The sequence below is a fragment of the Protomyctophum bolini genome (genome assembly GCF_963924005.1).
Source record: "Protomyctophum bolini genome assembly, chromosome: 15".
In the NCBI taxonomy this organism is placed as follows: domain Eukaryota; kingdom Metazoa; phylum Chordata; class Actinopteri; order Myctophiformes; family Myctophidae; genus Protomyctophum; species Protomyctophum bolini.
This window is the reverse complement of record NC_137876.1, coordinates 24,941,189-24,962,376: the sequence shown is the minus strand read 5'-3', so window position 1 is coordinate 24,962,376 and position 21,188 is coordinate 24,941,189. Positions and strand designations below refer to the sequence as shown.

The following is a 21,188-nucleotide window of genomic DNA, read 5'->3' as shown; positions in this document are numbered from 1 at the left end:
GTCCTGGCTAGCCTTCTTGCCATAACGGATTAAAGGTATGCCATATAAATATATTGTATCCAAGACCCACAGACAGTTCCTAAATGTCTGCAGGTAACACTAGAGGCTAAGAAAAGCAGCCAAACTCCTGGAAATGATCACAGATCCTCTCTTCTCTTACACACCAGTTCATGCTTTTCCCCTTTGTCACTGGAATTACAAATAGTCTATTCCTTAATCGAATTAAAGAGCCGTTATTGAATACAGTACACAAAGCAAAACTCTCGGAGACCATCTGTCTTTGTAGCGGAGTGGAAAAAGCACAGATATGGTTTGCTCATGACGAGTTCTTATTCGTTCTTATCACTCTAGGCTAGAGTATTCCTTTTTTCTCCTCTGGATCACATTTCCCAGATATACACGAGGGACAGTTTTTTCATGCAGCGGCGACAAAAATACACGGGCTGTGTTGGAAAAAAAGTAGTTCATGAGGCATCATGTTTATGATGTTTACAGGGCCATCTTAAGGACAGGTTATGCGTTCTTTTGATACATCAAAGCGCTTTCATATCACCACCTCGAGCTTTGGAAGGCGGAAGCTGTGGCCCATATTCATAACTAAAAGCCTTGCATCCCGTTCTTCGCCCCTTGCTTTCCTGTCTCTTTACACCAATAAGCCTGTCTGAATACATCGGTAAAAACTAGAAAATATAATATGATTGCGGTCCTTGATTATGATTGGCTTAGCCACGTTCGAAGCTGTAGTAGCATGCTCTATAAACACATTGTGTGACTTGTGATAAATATTACTGTGCCACAATTACGTTGGCAAAAATATGGAGATAAGCGGTTTCTTCCCGACAGCGATGTAGTAATACTCTCCTCCTTCTCTCTCCCCTCCCTCCACCTGAGAAGGAGGCGCTGAGGCTCCTACTGACCTGGTGACCTCTGAGGTCACCTATCACTCCTTCAGAGCCACCTGGAAGGCCCCAGAAAGCCCTGTGGAGAAGTATCGTGTGGAGTACATGACTGTGTCTGGAAGCCCCCAGCAGGTAGTACACACTCGCACACACTCACACTCACGCTTAACCCGTAATACTACTCTACACTACTCAAAATCCCTGTTTTAATTCTATTTAAGCCTGAGCTAAACATTTGGGTCCCATATGAGTGTTCATTTGGGCAAATCTTTTACCCTCTTAAAGTAAAATTACTCTGCACATTTCCCAAATCCCTGCAGCTGTGAAAAATGAGCCCTACATTATTCATCAGCCAGAGCATTGTGGGAAGCGTGGTGCCATTTTAAACTGACTGTAAGAATCCACACAAGTTTTGTAGTTTTGTGTAGTGTTCTATTTTAAGGAAGCGCAGCTCAGCTCAATCCTTTGACTCACTCTGGCTACGGCCAGGGGGGAAACTTTACTTAGACGTTCACACTCCAGCCAATTAGCCTAACCTTTAGCTTTGTGTTGGCCTTTTGGTGTGTGTGGGTGTCTAAAGTACAATAAAATATGACAGCGGACGAAGCAACACAAACACAGCTTTAATGGCGGAGAAGGCAAATAATGAGTTGTTTCATGTGTAATAGCTGCATGGGACAAGCGAGCCTCTGGCTCCAGGATGTATGGAATTGATCCATTTGTAGCGTCTGAATTCAATTACTTTTCTGGAGTTGTTTGTTTTTTGTCCAGCCCCCATGCTTTTGCTTGTATGTGAACATCGTGGATGAGGTTTTATTTTTCTTGGGGATCTGTAATTCACCCCAGGCACACACACACGCACACGCACGCACGCATGCATGCATGCACGCTCGCGCGCACGCAGGATTTGGACCCAGCTTAGTTTGGTCAGAGGCTTCTGTGGTTTTAATTGGAGAACCATTAAAAAACCCCACACTGAAAACAGATAGATTTCTTTGTTAGTTGTCTCGCATAATAGATGTTCTGTACCATCGTAAACAAAACCTATTGTTTATTGGGTTTACGTTGGTGCCGAGACAGACAGCAGTACCCCTCACACAAACACACACTTAGCTATGATGTGTGCACGTGCACAGGCGCGCCACACGCCACACTTTCACCCACAGTCCCACACTGAGATATTTAACTCTGAGTGTACAAAAATAAACAAATGGACCCGTAAAAGGTCCATTTGCTTATATTTCTCAAATTCTCTTAGATTAGTGCACCCTGGCTCCAAATAAAAACAACATGTCCAATTAGTTCAGAATGCAGAAGCAAGACATAATTCATGAAACGATCAGAGCAAAGCACATTTTAGAATTAACTTCAAGATTGTATTGATTACTTCTAAGGTATGGCTCTGCCTACAATCATTTTAACCCCATATGAGCAGGAGCATAGCCCTGAGATCGTCGGGCAGAGCCATTCTGGTCGTTCCAAAGTATAGGCTGTAGACAAAAGGTGACCCGGGCCTTTGCCCCCAAGGGAAACCTGCCCGAGGAGATCAGGCTTTTAAACCACTTCTTAAAACACACTTACTTTTACTACCTGATTAGTCTGTTTGGTGTTTTCTTCCCCCCCCCCTTTTTATGCTCTTTTATTATGTGCCTCTCACACCTGCGTATACCTATATGCCCTTTTATTATGTTTATCGCACAATTATTACGTTGTTGTTTTACATTCAGTGCTGTGCGAGGCACTCTGCGACTGTGCTTTAAGTGCATTGTTACTGATTGTCCGTAGGTGTTTGTGGACGGTACCCAGACCACCGTGGTCCTGCAGAGCCTCGACCCTCTGACCCTGTACCACGTCAGTGTTTACTCCATGGTGGCTGACGACAGCAGCGAGCCCCTCCTAGGAGCCGAGACCACACGTGAGTCTGCACTGCAGCAATGCTTTTTATATCTTAGATTTTGCCACTATTCTTACATTATAAGTCAATTTTAACCCTCAATTTTAAGACCTGAGGGGCAATTTTCTAAACGTTTTTTTTTTAAATGAAAAACGGGGTGGAAACCTTGTATGTCCAAAACCGTTCTTTTTTTATTATTATTATTAAAAAAACGATTTCAAATAGTGTAAATAGCCGACATACAAGCGCACAGCGCCTCACAGCGCGAGCCGTTGTACTTGTGTTGTGCGCTTGTACATCTGCTATTTTCACCACGTTTGTGCAACACTCTTTAGGACGAAGAAAGGCTTTCATAATTTATGAAAAATCATTTGAAACTCAGAGATACAAGGTTTCTGCCGGATTGGTAATGATGTACTAGAGGGACGGAGCCCGCACACCATATAAGGTACAAATAAGACTCCCTTTATTTATTTATCTGACAACGTTTCGATCCTGTGGATCTTCATCAGGTTATGAATCCACAGGGTCGAAACGTTGTCAGATAAATAAATAAGTATTTCTTTGTACCTTATATGGTGTGCGGGCTCCATCCAACTACTGACGTTATTTTTTTAGCCCAGCACCCACCTGTCGATGTGTGTATTCTACGACCTCTCTTAACGATAAGGTCGGTTGCTGATTGCTGATCTTGGATCAGATCTATGGTCTGGTTATATCAAAGATATCAAGATTTGGACAGTTGATGAAATAGGGCCCAAGATAACGTGATGTAAGAACTCCAGACCTGCAGGATGTTGTCTGATTAAAGCAAGGTTGCACAACACATACAGTACGCAATACTGTATGTTTACGGACTGTAACTCCTGTGTGGCCTCGATTAATTAAATGTTCAAAAGCAGAATATTGTCATCTCGTTTGTGAGACCACATGTGGGTGTATAAAGTGAGCATTAGCATAACTTAATTAACGTAAAGTTCAATTGCAACGGACTCTCATTGAGGTTTTGGGGGGAATTTGGCATGTTTTTTCATTTCTTGGCGTCTTTCATGTCGTTCATGGTTGTTGTTTTATTTGTGCTCTCCAGAATAGCACAGTTTTCATGCCGTGACTTATACCACTGTAAAAATCACACATAAAATAATTCTACTGACTTTTTACTTATAGCACGTGAAATCAGCCTGGCCCGTTCACATTGCAAACTCGCAGATGTGGAAGAATTTCTGTAGCCATTTGTGTGTAAGCGTGTGTAATTGCTCACACGCATGTATACTATGTAGTGTAATGTACCTTATAAGTATTATGTAATGTCTGTAAGATTAATGTACTGTAGGCATATACACACGTGCCGAACCTGGGTTTGGTTGGAGCCATCACCTCACCATCACTAAAAGATGTGAGCTTATCGCAACAAATATGCTATATGACAAAGTATTGAACTCCAACAAAACTCTTCCACAGTCTGAAGACTCAGATTACACCTCACCCCCCAGGGCCCTTCTCTCCTTGTATCCCCTCCTGTCACCTCATGATAGTTAAGCAGTTGTATGTTGGTTCCCTATTTCACAATGTTTTTTTTGGGGGGTTTTTTAAATGTTATTTTAGAGTTTAGACAGATCTCAGTTTCGCTGTTAACCTCATGTCCTGTGCATTGTTGTCTTTGCACTCTGCTTATGTGACAATTTACTCTGTCGTTTTGTTGACTAGGGTTCATGCTTAACTCCTCATTTAGCATGTCTGCTAAATGCCTACATTGTAAACTGTAATTGTAATCATAAATGTAATTCTCATGAACCACTACTTGACAGGTGAGTGAAAGGTATTTTGAACCGATGACGATCCATTGAATATTTCGACCCCTCTCCCGTTGCTTTGAATTGCACCCCATCCGTCATTTTATTCCCACGGCCCTCCAGTGCCCCTGAGCGTGGTGAGGAACGTGACGGTCTACGATGAGCAGATCACCACCATGCGGGTGAGGTGGGAGGCGGCGGAGGGAGCCACGGGCTACATGCTGCTCTACAGCGCCATCAACGCCACCCAGCCCGCCCCCGAGAAGGAGGTCAGAGCAACGCCCCCTGACTGGGCGATAACGCATCCACCCAATGCCCCTAGAACCCCGCCAAGCAGCTGTGGATATGACATAACCCGACGCCTTTATAGGGCCATACACGCATATAATAAGGGCGCAGGCACTCATGCGCGCACACACACAGGCGTGCGTAGACACACAGGCGTGCACACACACAGGCGTGCACACACACAGGCGTGCGTAGACACACAGGCGTGCGTAGACACACAGGCGTGCGCCGATACACGCGTGCACACACACAGGGATGCATAGACACACAGGCGTGCATAGACACACAGGCGTGCGCGCGCACACACACACACACACACACACACACACACACGCGCACACACATAGACCAAATACTCCAAATTCCTGTCAGCGATTCCTGACAAAATACAGATGTCACGCAGTGTAATAACCTCTTACAAAGCCACCAGTGTTCGCCTCGCTGTTCGCCCGGGCGAAAACAGATTTGTTTGACACAAAGGGGTGGGTAAACTATGAGCTCACTGTGCCAAGGGAACATCATCACCCTTTTCTTTCCACGAGGTGTCAAACCCCAAAGGGTCAAGGCACACACACACACACACGCACACACACAAACACACACGCACGCACACGCACACGCACACACACACACACACACACACGAGAGACGAGAGCCCCTCATCCAACATGTCTGTTTCTGAGTCACACTGAGGAGTCCTTGTCGTCGACTCCCCTGACATGACCCCCGTGTGTAAGTTGTTGTTTCTCTTGCGGTTTGACCGTTGCAGATGAGGGTGGGATCCAATGTCACCGATGTTCAGCTGGTTCAGTTGTTCCCCATCACAGCCTATTCCCTCTCCGTCTTCGCTCTGCACGGAGAGGCCGCCAGTGACCCTCTGACCGAGCAGGGAGTCACCCGTATGTAAAATAGTCACCGGATTCATCGCTTGATCAATGCCGTCGTCTTCAGACTTCACTCCTCTCTCCCTCTCGTCCTTCTCGTCACCTTTTTTATGCTAGTAAACCCATTAAGGCCTCAGCCCAGATTCTACTAAATGTCTTCCAAATCGCATGACAGTTTTCTGAAAAAACTTATCAGTGGTGCTCAAACTTTTTCATGTCCAGAATTATCTGTACCCCCATCTGAAAGTATGTTGTTCCAGGGACCCCCCCCGAAGCAAATATTTGAGTTAAAAACATCCGCTGTGAAAGAATATATACCGGTAATCAAAGATTTGCACACATTTTCACGATTAAAAAAAAATCCCAGATCTACAAGCTCGTGCTATGAGCTTGTTAGATCTTCTATTTTTCAATAGCTAAAGTATAAAATAATGGTTAATGTGGTTTAACGCTAAAGTGACAAAGGCGCTCCTGGTCTTAATGGGTTAATACTATGCATGCAAATGTTGGTTACTTATTCACATGGTTTTTGTTAGATTTGTTTTGCTTGAGCACAAATGTTAAGAATGCTATTTAGATGACATGGATGCATGTTGCATGTTGTTCAGACAGACGGTAGATGTTGTGTTGTTTAGCGGGTGTCCTAACCTCTTTGAAGTGCTGCATTGTTGTCTTTGCACTCTGCCTATGTGACTATTTACAATGTTGTTGGTTGACGAGGGTTCATGCTTACTCTGATTACTCTGCTTACTCTGATTACGCACATGTAAGTCGCTCTGGATAAGAGCGTCTCCTAAATGCCTAAATTGTAATTGTAAATGGTAACTGTGAATGGCAATAGTAAATTGTACATGTAAATGGTAATTGTAAATTGTAAATGTACAGTAAATGGTCATTGTAAATTGTAAATGTACAGTTAATGGTAATTGTAAATGGTATTGTAATTGTAATTGTAAACTGTAATTGTAAATGTATTTGTTGCTACTGTACGAGGTCACATATTTGTAGTGGTATCGTATCACAATAAGTACCTGATCTGTGACCAGGCATACTGTATACTCTGTGAGTGTTAATTCATGGGGCGACAATAACCATGCATATATTTGATAATGAGGTGTTATTAAATGCAATTCGGTCCAACGGCAGTGCGCGACTGCGGCCTGTTTCGGCAGTCACACGACGAGTGAGCAGGTTCGCTGTCAGATCTACCGTGATCTATAACTGACTTCGCGTCAGGGATACTTTTGCGCCCTAACTGGGATCTGCTGTGCCCCCCCCCCCATACAGTGCCCCTCCCCCCAGCCGGTGACCTGAGGGTGTCCGACGTCACCCACAGCGCCCTGCTCCTGGACTGGGACGCAGCGCCCTGCTCCGTCCGGGGATACCTCATCACCTATAAGGCCGAGGACGCCGACGCCAAGGAGGTGAGCTTATGAGACTCTGTACTGGTCGCTGGGGCTGTCACCAATGATTACATTTGTGATTATAACGATTTCATTTTGTTTTTTACTGTCGTTGACCATTGGAACGCTGTGAATAAAAACGTCATTTCTGTTTGGCTTTTAAGGCCAGTCCACACACCAATGCAACTCCTTGCAACTACGTGCAACCGTTGGGATATTGTGGATCAATGGCATTGGTGTGGACTGGCCTTAAAACGGTTCTGTAGCAAGGAGTTGCATTGGTGTGGACTGGCCTTCTAGATTATATGCACCTGTTTTATGTCCATATCACACACACACACACACACACACACACACGCACGCGCACGCACGCACACGCACGCACAGAGCGATGGACTCGGCGCAACTGAAGCTTTCCAGAAATGACACCTATCCGTTCCAGCTCAAACTCTTTGGCGCTGCACCTGAAAGAATAATAGATAAAGATGTGGAATGGGTGCAGGAGTGAGATGTCAAGAATCGTAACCCTGAATCTCCTCGCGTTGGCTCATCCCATATACTCGACGTCTTACTTTTTTGTCTGTTTGAATCATTACGTCTGATAAATTAGTAGTTATGCCATATGACTGATCACTATAATAATATTTTCTTAGACAGCATGATAGAGACTGCAGCTGCTGCTGGTGAGATCTTCTTTTTTGGGACCTCAGGGAGTGCTCCTATTGGACAGAGACTGTGGTGTGTGTATCATAGCTTTGTCAGAAGAGTATACGATATCAGCAGCAAGTGCTTGAATAGAATGATATACTTCATTGACTAGTGTCCCCCAGGGGTCTTTACTTGGCCCTCTCCTTTCCCCCCCCCCCCCCCACCCCACCCCCCCTCTACACCAGATCTCTTCGTCGAAAATAGATGATCTATTCTACAAGATCCCACAACATGTAGAGCTGCCGTTTATTTCCACAAATGTTTGGCTGTTAATAGGGATCCTATAGATAGAGCGTCGCAGTCCCGCCCCCTACCAGGGCCCAGGAAATGATTATCCGTTCATTTTCCTCATAGACATTTCAAAAAGTATTTATTTAAAGACGTTTACGCCGCGGACAAAGCCAACTCTTGTCGTGACAAATCATGACAACAAACACCATTTTTGGGGCCGAACAAATAATTTACAACACTTCTTTTGTTGTTTTTCTTCTTTGTAATTATTTGTTTGGTCCAAAATATTGTGTTTGTTGTCATGAGTTGTCACGACTCGAGTTGGCGTAACCGTCTTTAAATAAATACCTTTTGAAATGTCCATGGGAAAAATGCATTGGGAATCATTTCCTGGGCCTGGCGTCGTCATGATAGGGGGTGGGACTGCGACGCTCTATAGGGTTCATGATTAGAGTTGGAAGGTACCGTAATTGGTAATTGGTAATATATAAAAGCACTAGGCAGCTGTGATAAGGTTTGTGGTCCTGTGTGTCCTGTTACTGGCAGACTTCAATGGTCGCATGGCACACCCCCCCCCCCCCCCCCCCCTCCCTGCATTGGGAGTCTTTGGTCAACAACTGAAGTTTCTGGCACAGGCCATTTGCTACATCCTCAGGCATAAATCAGGCAGCAGCGTGCCTCATTTACTCCTCTGTGGGACTTCTTAAAAGAGTCGAAAAACACACATGGAGGCAGAGGATTTGGATCTCTGACCTGGGTAAACGTGGGAGCGAAGAAGCCTCCTTGCCCAGAAAAAAAGGAGCAAGGGCTTCGACCCTCTGACCTGATGGATAACGCGGTGGAACCTGATTTGGTGACAGCGCGCCACTCACAGAGCTCACCGCGGTGCAACATCCTCTATCCAGGAAAGGCCTGTCAGCTTGGATTTATGATCTCAGAGAGCCAAATCCAGAGAAATGTCAGTTCAGATTTATGACTCAAACACATTTCCAAAAAGAAAATAATAATAACACCCAAACAGAAGCGAATGGGATGTCTGGTTGGTGGTTGTTCACAGTTTTGATCCAAATGTCCTTGTTTGTTTCCATTTTCCTCTGGACACAATTTCTTGTGCCAGGGTCAAGCTTTAGAATCCCTCTCTCGGTGTATGTACGTCACCTCTGTCGCCATCGCTCTTGGAAACGCGCTGTGAGAATGGAACTCGATTTTCATTAGACTTGAGAGAACCTTGGCAATCGGGCCTTCGAAGGGGAAGAAAAGAGGCATTGACGAAGTTTAACGTCCAACAGAGGGATCACAAGTTTATTCATGAAGCCCTTGAGTCGTTGGATCATGTACTGCATTGGGTGATGCTATCAGAAAACAAAAAATCCTGTTTCATTTGTCCACAGCTGGAGGTGGGCGGCGGTGTGACCACCAGGGTGCTGGACAACCTCGTCTCACAGACCGAGTACGGTTTGGCCGTCACTCCCATCTGCGACGAGGGTCCTGGTCAGCCCATGCTGGGAGAAGCTGTCACGGGTAAAAACATATATATTCACACGCCAGCCATTTAGCTCTCATGTGATACTATGTTAAAATTGCCATTAGCCGTCTGTTAATTTCCTCCCCTTTTTATTTGCAGATGTGGTTCCCGCTCCCCAGAACCTGCGCTTCTCGGAAACCGCGCAGACCAAATTCAGGACCCACTGGGAGCACGGGGCCCCTGACGTGGCCCTTTACCGCATCGGCTGGAACAAGAAGGGAGACACCAACTTCCAATATGTAAGAGAACTCACTAGCTGTGTTAACCCCTAATGACCCTACTGTACTGTATATATACTGTACTGTACTATACTGTACACCGGAGTCCCCCATGGCTCGATACAAAGTCTGCTGCTCCCCCCCCCCCATCTACACCATATCTCTTCGCCAAAAATAGCCAAACTACATTTGCCCTGGAATAGGGACTCGAGGGTTGGTGTTGGGATGAATCATTCTGTGTGTAGTTGTTTGATGAGTGCCAAAGCACTCCAGCTGCGATAAAGCCCTCCTGTGATAGGGACCTCCTGCGGTGGGCCAAACATCTGCAAAACAGACCCCTGGCAACGGATAACAAGTTGTATTACATTGCTTATGATCTAACATGACTCTCACCGGTTTGCCGGCTTTGATGGAATGGTGACTTGCACATTTTGCCACCTGCGTGCGTGTTCTAACGCCCCCCCCCCCCCCACAGGCCATCCTGAACAACGACGAGACCAACCACCTCCTGGAGAACCTGGAGCCGGACACACCCTACGACGTGTCCGTCACCGCCATCTACCCCGACGAGTCGGAGAGCGAGGACCTGCTGGGAACCGAGAGGACGCGTAAGAAACACTGTCCTAACGTCACTATGACCTCGCCAGTTAATGAAGTTACACTTAAGGTCCTTATACACACCAGTGGCGTCGAGAATAAATGATCAGGAAATTGGGTCGCTGAATTTTTTGGCATTGAATTATGCATTTGGTTGATGCATCGTTCAAGTTGATGATTTTATTTGCTGCGGAAAATCAACCTTGTTTTGGCGTTCACGTTCTGTGTGGATGTACTCATGTACACATCAAAGAACAATATTTACTGACAAGGTAGTCTCATGAAAGAAAATAAAAGAAGCATCCAGTGTGTAAGGACCTTTAGCCGATATATGAAATCTCCTCATACTTGTGATTGATTGGTGAGAATATTTCCACTGACAATTCTCCAAAACTGTAACTCATATTTTAAATTCCTGACCGAATGGAATGTGTAACACGATATAAGGCTTTTGCGAAATGTTGGGTAAAGGTTGTGTCCATTATGCTTCTCTATTTCTGATCGTTTAGTGAAAGCCGGTCAACCTAGTCGTGGTCGTGGTAAGTATATTTGCAGTAAACCAAGAGGATGATCTCTCTTTTTTTTATTTTCTTCACCTCAAGAGATGAACGCATGTTCCATTATTTTGTTCAATCATCAGCGCTGATGTTCATCGGACTGCCATCATTGTGTCATTTGAGCAAGGCATATTTAACCCATACATCGCTCCAGTGGTGCTGCATTGCGGCTGGAAACAGCCTTTTTTTGTGTTCGTCTGTCTGTCTGTCTCTGTCTGTCTGTGCGTCCCCATGCCCCCGCCAGTCATCACAGCAGGTTGTTGCTGTAAACAGCCAAGTTTACGCCTGATTTTATTTTATACGTCTTTTGCGTGCCGGTGTCTCTTGCTGAACATAACTGATCTACAAGCTCACGATGCTTGGTATGTTTGCTGTCCTCCAAGTGTGTGTGTGTGAGACACTGACGTGCAACTGCGTATAAAATGAAGCCTTCCTAGTTGAAGTACTTGAAGTATATGCATGCCCCGCAGAGCAGGGGTTTCAATCCCTCTCACCTCTATGTTGGTCTGTGTCATTCCATTCATCCTGAACGTCATGGCTGTGAATCCCTTCATCCATCCATCCATCCATCCATCCATTCATTCATTCATTCATTCATTCATCCATCCGTATTCATCAGTCCATTAATCCATTCATCCATCAATCCATTGCTGTTCCAGTGAATCCACCCCCCGCTTCAGAAAAGACGGCATACCAGAGGACGCATTGTCTTTTCTTTCTTTAAAGCTGCAATCCTCGATTCCAAACCATGCCTCTACTGCAAAGAAATACATTATAATACAAAAGTTTGGCAAAGAATTCTAAAATGTAATTTGAACCCTGGAAATTTATTTTCACAGATGTTTTTTTCCTTTTTTTTTTTTTTTAGAAGGTTTGGCCATGCAGTTAAAATATAGTTTTGCAAATTGGTGTCCAACATTGTCAAATATTCTTTGCTGTATGGGAGCAACACAGCCTCTTTGTTTCAGTATAAATTAAAGGAATTATCCACATCTTGAAAAAACTAAGTTTTCCTTTATATAAAATTAATAAAGAGTCTGTTGACCAAAATATCAAGGATTGTGTCCTTTTAAAGATTCTTTATTGTAAAATTATTTGTAAAAATAAATCTACTGTGCATCTGCTATAATAATAATAATGTGACTGATTCAAATATCCGCGTGGTTGTAATTGTGTGTGTGTGTGTGTGTGTGTGTGTGTGTGCGCGTGTCCAGTGCCAGACGGACCTCCCACTGACCTGGTTGTGTTCAATGAGACCACCACCACGCTGAATGCCAGGTGGAACCCTGCACCGGGCCGGGTCCAGAACTACAAGATCACCTACGTCCCTACTGCCGGAGGCAGGACCCAAACTGTAAGCATATCCTATGTCCATATTCTTAAATAGTTTTTCTTGTAAATGTACTCCCTACTTGATAATATTACAGCGTCACACACGGGTATCAAAACTAGCAGATCTACAAGCTCGAAATGCGATGTGAAGCGACGTATTCCGTGCTTGCAGATGCTGCTGTTTTCCCTGGGTTTTTTCTTTTTGTTTGGATTTGGAAGTTACCATTTCGGACACGATATTATGCACACATACACATACACACGCGCATGCACGCACGCACACACAACCAGTGTGAATATACTCAGACTATGGTCAGATGTCTTAATTAAAGAATCCCCAATCCTATATAAAAAAAATCTGAGTTTTAACTGGATAAATTAACCCTGAGGATTTTACCCAAAGTTCCTCAGATAGTTCCTAGCAGTGTACCAGCTGTATCGTAGAAGCTTACTCGTGGACAATTTAGCCACATTTTTGCCACTTATGCTGATGAGTATTTCTGATTGCTTTTATGGAAACATCGATAAGCAAGGCTGGCTGTCATTTTAAAAAATCTAAATAATAAATCAAGCTATTGTGCATGTGTATTGTGTAGACACCCACACACATGCATAGGCGAGCTGTGTCTCCTGCTATTTAACAGCCCTGCATGTCGTTGTTAAACGATCCCAAGAAGATTATGATCTTCCCTTTTACCCATCCAGGGAACTGAGGTCAAGCATTCTTCAGCCATCACTGAGTTTACAGGATGTGAAGAGTTGCTTAACAGAGACATTCAGAGTCCCACCTTGTAAACGTTCAGATGAAACCATTTTAATAGCCGCTGAGGGAAACATTGACCAGGCACTTGAGATTAATGTGTGTGTGTGTGTGTGTGTGTGTGTGTGTGTGTGTGTGTGTGTGTGTCTGTCTGTAGGCGTTTGTGCGTATTTGAGAGTATATACAGTATGCATATAAGTTTGTACGTTTGAAATTAGCGAACGGAATGTGCATTTTTTTGTCCGGATGTACAGTCGTATTTTATGTTTGTGTTCATTGCGCAGTCTGAGATGGAATGCTGAGACCTGGCAGGGATCAGTGTCTGTTTGTGTAACAGTAGAGTCCGCTGCCATGGGGGACATATTCTGAAGAGGGTGTTTACAGTGTTGCACAGAACTGCGATGCACTTCAAGAAAGACTCGTTTCCCCCGTCAGTTTTCCTGTTTCGTCATATATGGCCCAGATGTTCACTCCGTTACCATCCAGCATAGGTTGTATTTCATGCCGAAGATTGCGAGAAACGCAGCTTCGGTCCAGCTGGCTGTGTGGAGGTCACACGCTGCACGCCGACGGACCACCAGCTGCGTAACGCCCTTAATGCAGGATGGAAGGTCTTGGTCTTTTTGACTGGAGGAAAACCCGGCTGACTGTGCTGATTGCCTGAGTGATATCACGCTTTAAAGAGATGAGAGATTGAAGGAGAACTGGAAACGAGCTACAGAAACCGCCCGAGCGTGGGCCAAGTCTTTTTGGTTCACTGTAGGGATTTCAACAAGTGTAGCATGCCCAGGCTGCGGCCCTGCATTGTTTCATCTGGGACAACAAGTGTGTGTGTCTGACCAATTCTGATGAATTCTGTGTTAGGAAATGTCCCGACACACGCTTTGCGCTTGAGTACAAGGAAAGTTGTCACGGTGCCGAATGACGAGGCTTCCGTGCCGCTGTTTTCTTAGAATCAGCTGATAAGACATTTCGGCAGTCGGTTCCATGGAGTAGTAGAAAAGACACACTGTAAACGCATACAATACAGTAATGCAGACACACACGTGCTTTAAGGTCTCTACACTCCGGGTTCGTTCTTTTCCTTTGTTCGGAACGAGGCTCATTTTAATGTGAAATATTTGCTAGCAAGTATTTCATATTTTGTATTGTATATCCATCACTCCCTCGTGGGTGTAAAGGCCACACACACACGCATGCGCGCGCGCACACACACACACACACACACACACACACACACACACACACACACACACACACACACACACACACACACACACACACACACACACACACAGTTTCTCAGCCGCCCCCCCCCCCCCCCCCCCACATTCCATCCCCACTCCCTGTCCTACAGCATCCCTCTAGCCTTGCCAAACTCGGTGTAGTAAATTGACCCTCCACTAATGTCTGTGATGGCAGGACATCCAACTGTTTTTGCCATTAGGATATATATTTACCTTGGCCGCTACACACTCTAGTAACAACATCCAAATACTCTCACAACATCCCTCCAGTCCATTATTTCTCAGGTGAAATTCTTTCCACCAGCTTTGTGACTTCAACTCCAGAGTCCTGGGATGAGTTTTGTGTCCCATCTTAGAAACAGATCAACTCCCTCCCCTCGGTGTCTCCCAGAACTCAAAAGAACATCCAGATGCCGTTGACGCCAAAGTCACAGAAGTGCTTTCAGAATTTAGACGAAAGAGGTGCATATATATATATATATAGTAGGATAGGCTTCTATAAAAGGGCGATACCGCAGCTGTCCAACAGAATACGGCAGCCAAGTGTCTGTGTCTGTGAACGTGTGAAACCAGTGAGTGTCGGTGCAAGTCGGCTACTCTATCACCGTTCCAATAGGACATCTCAGGGGCCTCTTCATCATTTGAAAGAGTCATACTCATATGTGGAATATCTTAATCAAGAGTAATATACTGTCGCTCGAGGAGGTTAATCAGCCCCCTTCTCCCACCCCATCCCATCCCCAACAGACCCAGATCGGAGGAAAGAAGACCACTGTGCTGCTTCCCAAGTTGACCCCTGACACCGAGTACTCCATCACCGTGGTAGCGGTCTACGCCACCGGGGTCAGCAAGGAGCTGAACGGCATCGGGAAGACAAGTGAGTAGTTTTGTTTTCTCTTTGTCTCTCGCCGATATGTCGACAGATGTGCTAAAGAGATCTCATGTAGAGTTGTCTTTTGTTTTCTCTTTGTCTCTCGCCGATATGTCGACAGATGTGCTAAAGAGATCTCATGTAGAGTTGTCTTTTGGGAGCGTTCGATCATTCAAGCTATAATGACTTAATGGATTATTAGATCATAGAGAGCAGTACCTTTTGGAGAATTAACGCACAATCAGGCTCTGGGGGATGTTGGACTGAGATGCATCGCTTTAGTCAGAGGAATTTGATTGCTCTTCAGACATAGAAGATGATGACTTAAAGGTGGTGCCGCTGAGGATTCACAATGAAGATTGTGATAGAGCTGTTTTTGAGGGGCACCAGCCCCTCCTATACACAGGTTTAATGTTTGTCTTTAGTTCAATGTTTTCATTTCAATGTCAATGGCGTTTTGTAAACGCCATTGACAATGATGGGAAATTTGCGTCATAATGTGCCTCATCACGTCATATTGTCTCTTTATTGTTAATGGTGTTTAATGTTTGTGTAGGCACCATTTATATCCCCATTACATCACCTAATCAACACGAGTTAGGGCCGATTCATACTACTATTTTACTGCTGTAGTGCTCGTCAGAAATTTTCAGTAGCACCGAAGAGATGACTTTAGGACGGTACCCGCCCCGCCCCCCCCCCCCCCCCCCCCCCCCCCCCACCCGAACCTCAAATGACGTCACATTGTAGGCTCTACTGAGCCGAACCGACTTTTATTCGGCTCTAAAATAGGAGTAAGAATCGGTCGGCCCTTATACTTTAATATCTTAGCGCCCCTCACTTCACACGGGTGTGATTTTGATGTAGTCATACTGTTAGCCTAAGGCTGTTTTTCTTACCAGTTTGTAAATGAATCCTACCGTGTATTCCAGAGCCCCTGGGTGGTGTGAGGAACCTGCGTGTCACAGACCCCACCGTCACCACCCTGAACGTCCAGTGGGAGCCGGCTGATGGCAGCGTGCGTCAGTACAAGCTCTTCTACGTGCCTGCGGCTGGTGGAGCCGAGGAGATGGTAGGGCTGGACCACACCCGCTTCTACTTGTCCTCTTAACCTTGTTCCCCTTCTTTATTTTATTTTCTTATCCAGGAAAACCACACGCCTGTATAGAGACCATTAAACCATGTCAAAGTTACGTCAAGGAATGAACAGGAGTTGTCTCTGTGTTGTCTTGTGGCTCCAGGCGCAGGTATCGGGTAACACCTACAAGACCGTCCTCACCAACCTGGAGTCGGACACCCTCTACACTGTGACCGTGGTGCCCATCTACTCTGCTGGAGAGGGACAGCGGATGGCAGAGAACGGCAAGACGCGTAAGTGGGCTATAGAGCATATTGCACAATTGTAGTCAGTGGTTATGTTGAGTCTGTGTGCTCTGTACTATTGAGTTGTTACGGCACAGCAACAATGGCAAATTCTCTCAAAGACTCTTCGACGTGTGCAGATACTATAGGCTATACACAGTAGCGTGGTAGCATTTTTGGACACGTGCCAGTGTCGAATCAGCTGCATACAGAATGTGAAGGCTGCGCTCTGTCTTTTTTTTGAGAAAGACACGTTGACAAGGCATTGACATTTTCTTTCCGTTGCTGCGCTGGAATGAATCAATTTCTGTCCGTCCGGCATGAACTCATTGGCCTCTCCCTCTGCATGTCAGTAAGCTGCGTCGAGGGCGTCCAGACAGAGCTGTTTTGCTGGCTTTGTAAAAGAAAATAACAATCCAAGACCTTTCAATACCTTCAATTCAAGCCAAGAATATTATGCAGTATTTGCTTATCGTGGGCCAAATGTACGTATACACAGGTTGACTTGACATTTTACAGTATGTGTATGAGCCATGCTGACGGAAATGTTAGGGAGTTCTTCATCATTTGATCTAACATATGGTACAGAATGACGTTATGTTTTTGGCTTCTCTCAACTTAATCAGAAAGCACGGGTCAATCGTCAGTGTGTCCCGCAGTTTCAAACCACCAACCTCTGCTGGGAATGAGTCAGCGCTTTGAGGGGTGATTGCGTAGGAAGGAATTCCACCGGGTTGGCAGCGCTATAATGGTGTCTCCTCTGTTCTTACCGTAATATGGGCCGTTTATGGGCCAGCATGACGGCTGGCGGTCAGGGCTGATGGTGGGTTAGCGTCGGTTGGCTTGGGGGGTGGGGCAAGTAATTGGCTCCCCTCGGGGGGAAAAGAAAGAAACTGGGGGAGGGAGTGAAATGAATGGAGAGCATTCTCTTTCTTATGGCTCTTGGATCACTTTAACAAGGTCACACTCCATGTTTCTACCCATTTCCCCATAGCATAGCCTGTGGTCTGCTAGGTTCAAAAGTGCTTGTGGGTTGTGGCCCTTGTAACGCAAAAACCCTGCATCTCTCAGACCTCTACCCGTATAGGAGATGTGGAACATTGCAATTTTGATGGCTTTGATGGCAAACACCTGTGGTTTTGATCTCTACAGTATGCGGAATAGATTGTCTCTTCAATTGCCAAACAAAATGCAATTCAATTTAGTTAATTTCTAGAGTTGACTCATTCATTCACCATTGAGAATCTATACAATCGATGAACGAGTTGACTCCTTGAAAGGCTTTTTTAGGCGTAGGTTATTTTTTGAAAAGTGTTTTCTTTTAGGCTTCGCTCGTTGAAGTGTTTCAGTGCGGAAGTTCACCCTGCTTTTTGGTCTCATTTACGAGGCTACAATGCAGAGTAGTACAAAGCCCCCAAACATCTGCTTTGGTTTTTAGAAGGCAATCTTCACAGAGGGAAGCACAGGCTTCTGGTACAGTATATCCTTTTCATTAACCTTTAAGGCATTAAAAAGAAGCGTCCTGGCGCTAGCAATATTGTTAAGCAGTGTCTTTAAAACCGTCTCTGCGGGGAGTGCTGGGGAGTGATGTTCCTTTATTGAAACATTCACATGTGTTCCGCTGACTTCTCCGTCGGTCGACTAGACCAGTCTAGACCGGTGGTTCCCAAACCTTTCGTCTCGAGAGACCCAAAAGACACATCTGGTGGTGTCTCCTTGGTACCCAGTCTTACAAAAAGACAATACAAATTAAACGCTGAAGCAAAGAATAGTGAAAAAAGCCGATCTATCATCTCACAATGTGTCGCACTCGCATATACAATATGTATATATAAAAAAGAAATAACATTTCTGAAATTCTTTAAAAAATGTTTGACTTTTTGCACCTTATTTTATTTTTCATAAGCATGTTTTTGTAGGGGAAAAATAAATGTACCCATGCACAACAACCCTTAAAAAATGGGAAACACTGGTCTAGACCATGCACAGCAGTAGACAAAGACACTGTCACTATAGCACTGGAGGAACATTCACAAGAGTGCTATTTACTACACTTGTAAATCTGGCCCCCAAGATACGACCCAACTGGTGTCCTTTAACAACCTCCTCCTCCTCTCTTTCCCCCCCTCCTTCAAGCTCTTTTGTTTTGTTATGTGTTGTTATCTCTCTCCCTCATCACTCCCCACGTGCTAATGGTGTTTACCCTTCCCCTCCATCGCATCACTCTTTTCTCTGTCTACACCTCCTGTCATCACTCCTTTCTCCCCAAACCCCCTCCAACGCTTAACTCATCCTGATCCCCTCCCCACGCTAACCCTTCGCTTCCTTTACCTTTTCACTTTTCTGCCCCAATAATCTACTGTCCGCCTCTCTCCATGCCCCATCTCTTTATCTCCCACCCTAAATCGTAATCTCTCCTCCCTCCATACCATCTGTTTATCTCCCACCCTAAATCCTAATCTCTCTTCCCTCCATACCATCTGTTTATCTCCCACCCTAAATCCTATAATCTCCCCTCCCTCCAGGCCCCAATCTCTTTATCTCCCACCCTGAATCCTATCTCATGCCATCTCTTTATCTCCCACCCTAAATCCTAAATCTCTCTCTCCAGTGGAGGAGCGGAACCCAGCGAGGAACATCCAGGTGTTCAACCCCACCACCAACACCCTGAACGTGCGTTGGGAGGCCGCCTCAGGCCCCGTCCAGCAATACCGGGTGGTCTACTCCCCTGTGACCGGTACCAGGCCCGCTGAGTCGGTGAGTTCACCCATATTCTCCTATGGCAAATAGAGATATGCAAAGAAAGATAAGAAGTTAGTACCATTATTTTTCACACGAAAGCAAACATGCAGTCGGGTCAGATGAAGGCACAAGAGAGGGGATGCTGGGGAAGACTATAATTGTCATTGAAAGATTAGGAATTAACCTCTCTAATTTGCACGCACACGCACGCGCGCGCGCGCGCGCACACACACACACACACACACACACGTACCAAACCCACATCCCCTCTTGGGGTCGTAGGCTCATCCCAGGTCAAGCCCTTAAGGGTGAGTCAGGTTAAACCAACACAGTGTTACGATACATTGACGGTCTTTTTTTTGGACAATGGGAATAGAATCATTTTTATGCCCTTACTGATAACAATGAGATATAAGGATAAGATAAGAAGGAAATAACAGCCTGCTCTTCAAATGGAGCATGTGAGTGTTTTGTACTGTATGTGTTGCGTGCATGCTGTGTATGTGTAATTGTGTATGTGCAGTTAATGTCAGTTTGAATTATTGTTAGTAATAACAAACAGCATAATATTTTAAACAACTTTTGAGCTCATTAAAAGTGTCGATTAATTAAATAGCTGGTATCACTCCACATGCAGGGGCTGGGATCTGAAGGGGCTTTATAGTGCATCCATAAACATCATCTGAACGTTGTACTGGGCGTCGCAGCAAGGCAAACCAACTGGCTCCGCGCTCTGCCAGCAAATATTGCACCAATCAAGCTTGTCACGTTATTGGGAGTCAAAGACACATTACAGCTTCGCATGGAGTGATGCAGTTTCCATTTTATGGACGGAGAGAGGGGCACTCTCGCCCGCTCTGAAATGGTTTGTTGTACATTTATATGGTGGCTTAGGCAATTTTCCACGGCCGGAGCCAGAGATACCCGTCACCGGCAATGTGGCCTTTGTCGGTCAGAGCCATCAAATTTTAACACCATTCTGAGATTTGTAGCGTGCATTACCAGCTTAACTGAGCAGCATGTCATATCGGCTCAGGGTTTTTTTTTACCCCCGTAACAGAGTTATATTACTGCAGTGCACATACAGTAAAGTTTTGATTATACTGTACGAGTCAGTGGAAAGTGGGGCCAGTGATGTAAGGAGAAGTCGAGTAGATTAGACAGGACTTTGTAGTTTCGCTGGCGTGCCCGCGTGCCAGCGAAGGGTGCACACAGTAAAATCCCAGAGTGTTATGTAACTCCGAAGAGTGAGTGTGCAAATGGAACCCAATGGACCCGTGGGTTAACACTCAGGATTTGAACTGTGTAGAGAGGTCAGCACGGAGATGCCAGCTCGAGTTTAACATCAGACGCACTAGCCTTTGAGTTTGAGTTTGAGTCAGGACGTTGCAGTAAACGAACATGTGGATCAGTGGGATTTTTCCCTCACTCTCTCTCACATACACGCACGCACACACACACACACACACACACACACACACACACACACACATGGTATGGCACCAGCACAGAGCCCCAGGGTAGCGCTGACCTCATGGGCTCTACAGCCCGCTAACCCACTGATGGGAGTGCGTCGAGGTTGGAACAGGAGGCCGCCCGTCACCGCTGTAATCAGCTGTCACCGCCGTTGGACTGTGTTATTATACAGGCCCCGTGTCCACGGGACACCCGCCCCCCCCTCCACCCCCCACATGAAAGGCAGCGCCCAAACCCTCTCCCTTTCACTCCTCTGTGCTGACAACACAAAGTGGTCGTTGAGTGAGTGGGAGCTATTAGAGGGCGTGTGCCGACACAAACAGCTGTCGAAGAGGGAAGGAAAGCTTGTCAGTGTGTGAGTGTGTGCGTCCGTGCGTGCGTGTTGTAGGGGGACTCGTGTC

General features: G+C 45.5%; 2 protein-coding genes across 4 annotated transcripts in view; both read left to right on the top strand.

Annotated features, from left to right (window-relative positions):
* The window catches only part of col12a1a (collagen, type XII, alpha 1a), an 87,896-nt gene that overhangs the window by 29,048 nt on the left and 37,660 nt on the right, over positions 1–21,188 (top strand). For 2 of the 3 annotated variants that reach the window (XM_080784556.1, XM_080784558.1), the window contains exons 22-33: positions 895–1,031; positions 2,685–2,814; positions 7,046–7,182; positions 9,492–9,621; positions 9,725–9,864; positions 10,319–10,451; positions 10,950–10,979; positions 12,212–12,351; positions 15,084–15,213; positions 16,140–16,279; positions 16,449–16,578; positions 19,181–19,326. In XM_080784556.1, the coding sequence (XP_080640682.1) occupies positions 895–1,031; positions 2,685–2,814; positions 7,046–7,182; positions 9,492–9,621; positions 9,725–9,864; positions 10,319–10,451; positions 10,950–10,979; positions 12,212–12,351; positions 15,084–15,213; positions 16,140–16,279; positions 16,449–16,578; positions 19,181–19,326 (1,523 nt within the window). The remainder of the gene's footprint in view (positions 1–894; positions 1,032–2,684; positions 2,815–7,045; positions 7,183–9,491; positions 9,622–9,724; positions 9,865–10,318; positions 10,452–10,949; positions 10,980–12,211; positions 12,352–15,083; positions 15,214–16,139; positions 16,280–16,448; positions 16,579–19,180; positions 19,327–21,188) is intronic. The other variant, XM_080784557.1, reaches the window with a different exon arrangement.
* Positions 4,583–5,920, top strand: LOC308329152 (collagen alpha-1(XII) chain-like; the record flags this gene model as incomplete). Its single annotated transcript, XM_080783357.1, has 3 exons — positions 4,583–4,601; positions 4,710–4,855; positions 5,644–5,920. The coding sequence occupies 3 exons, from the start codon at positions 4,583–4,585 to the stop codon at positions 5,779–5,781; spliced, it is 303 nt and encodes a 100-aa protein (XP_080639483.1). The 3' UTR covers positions 5,782–5,920.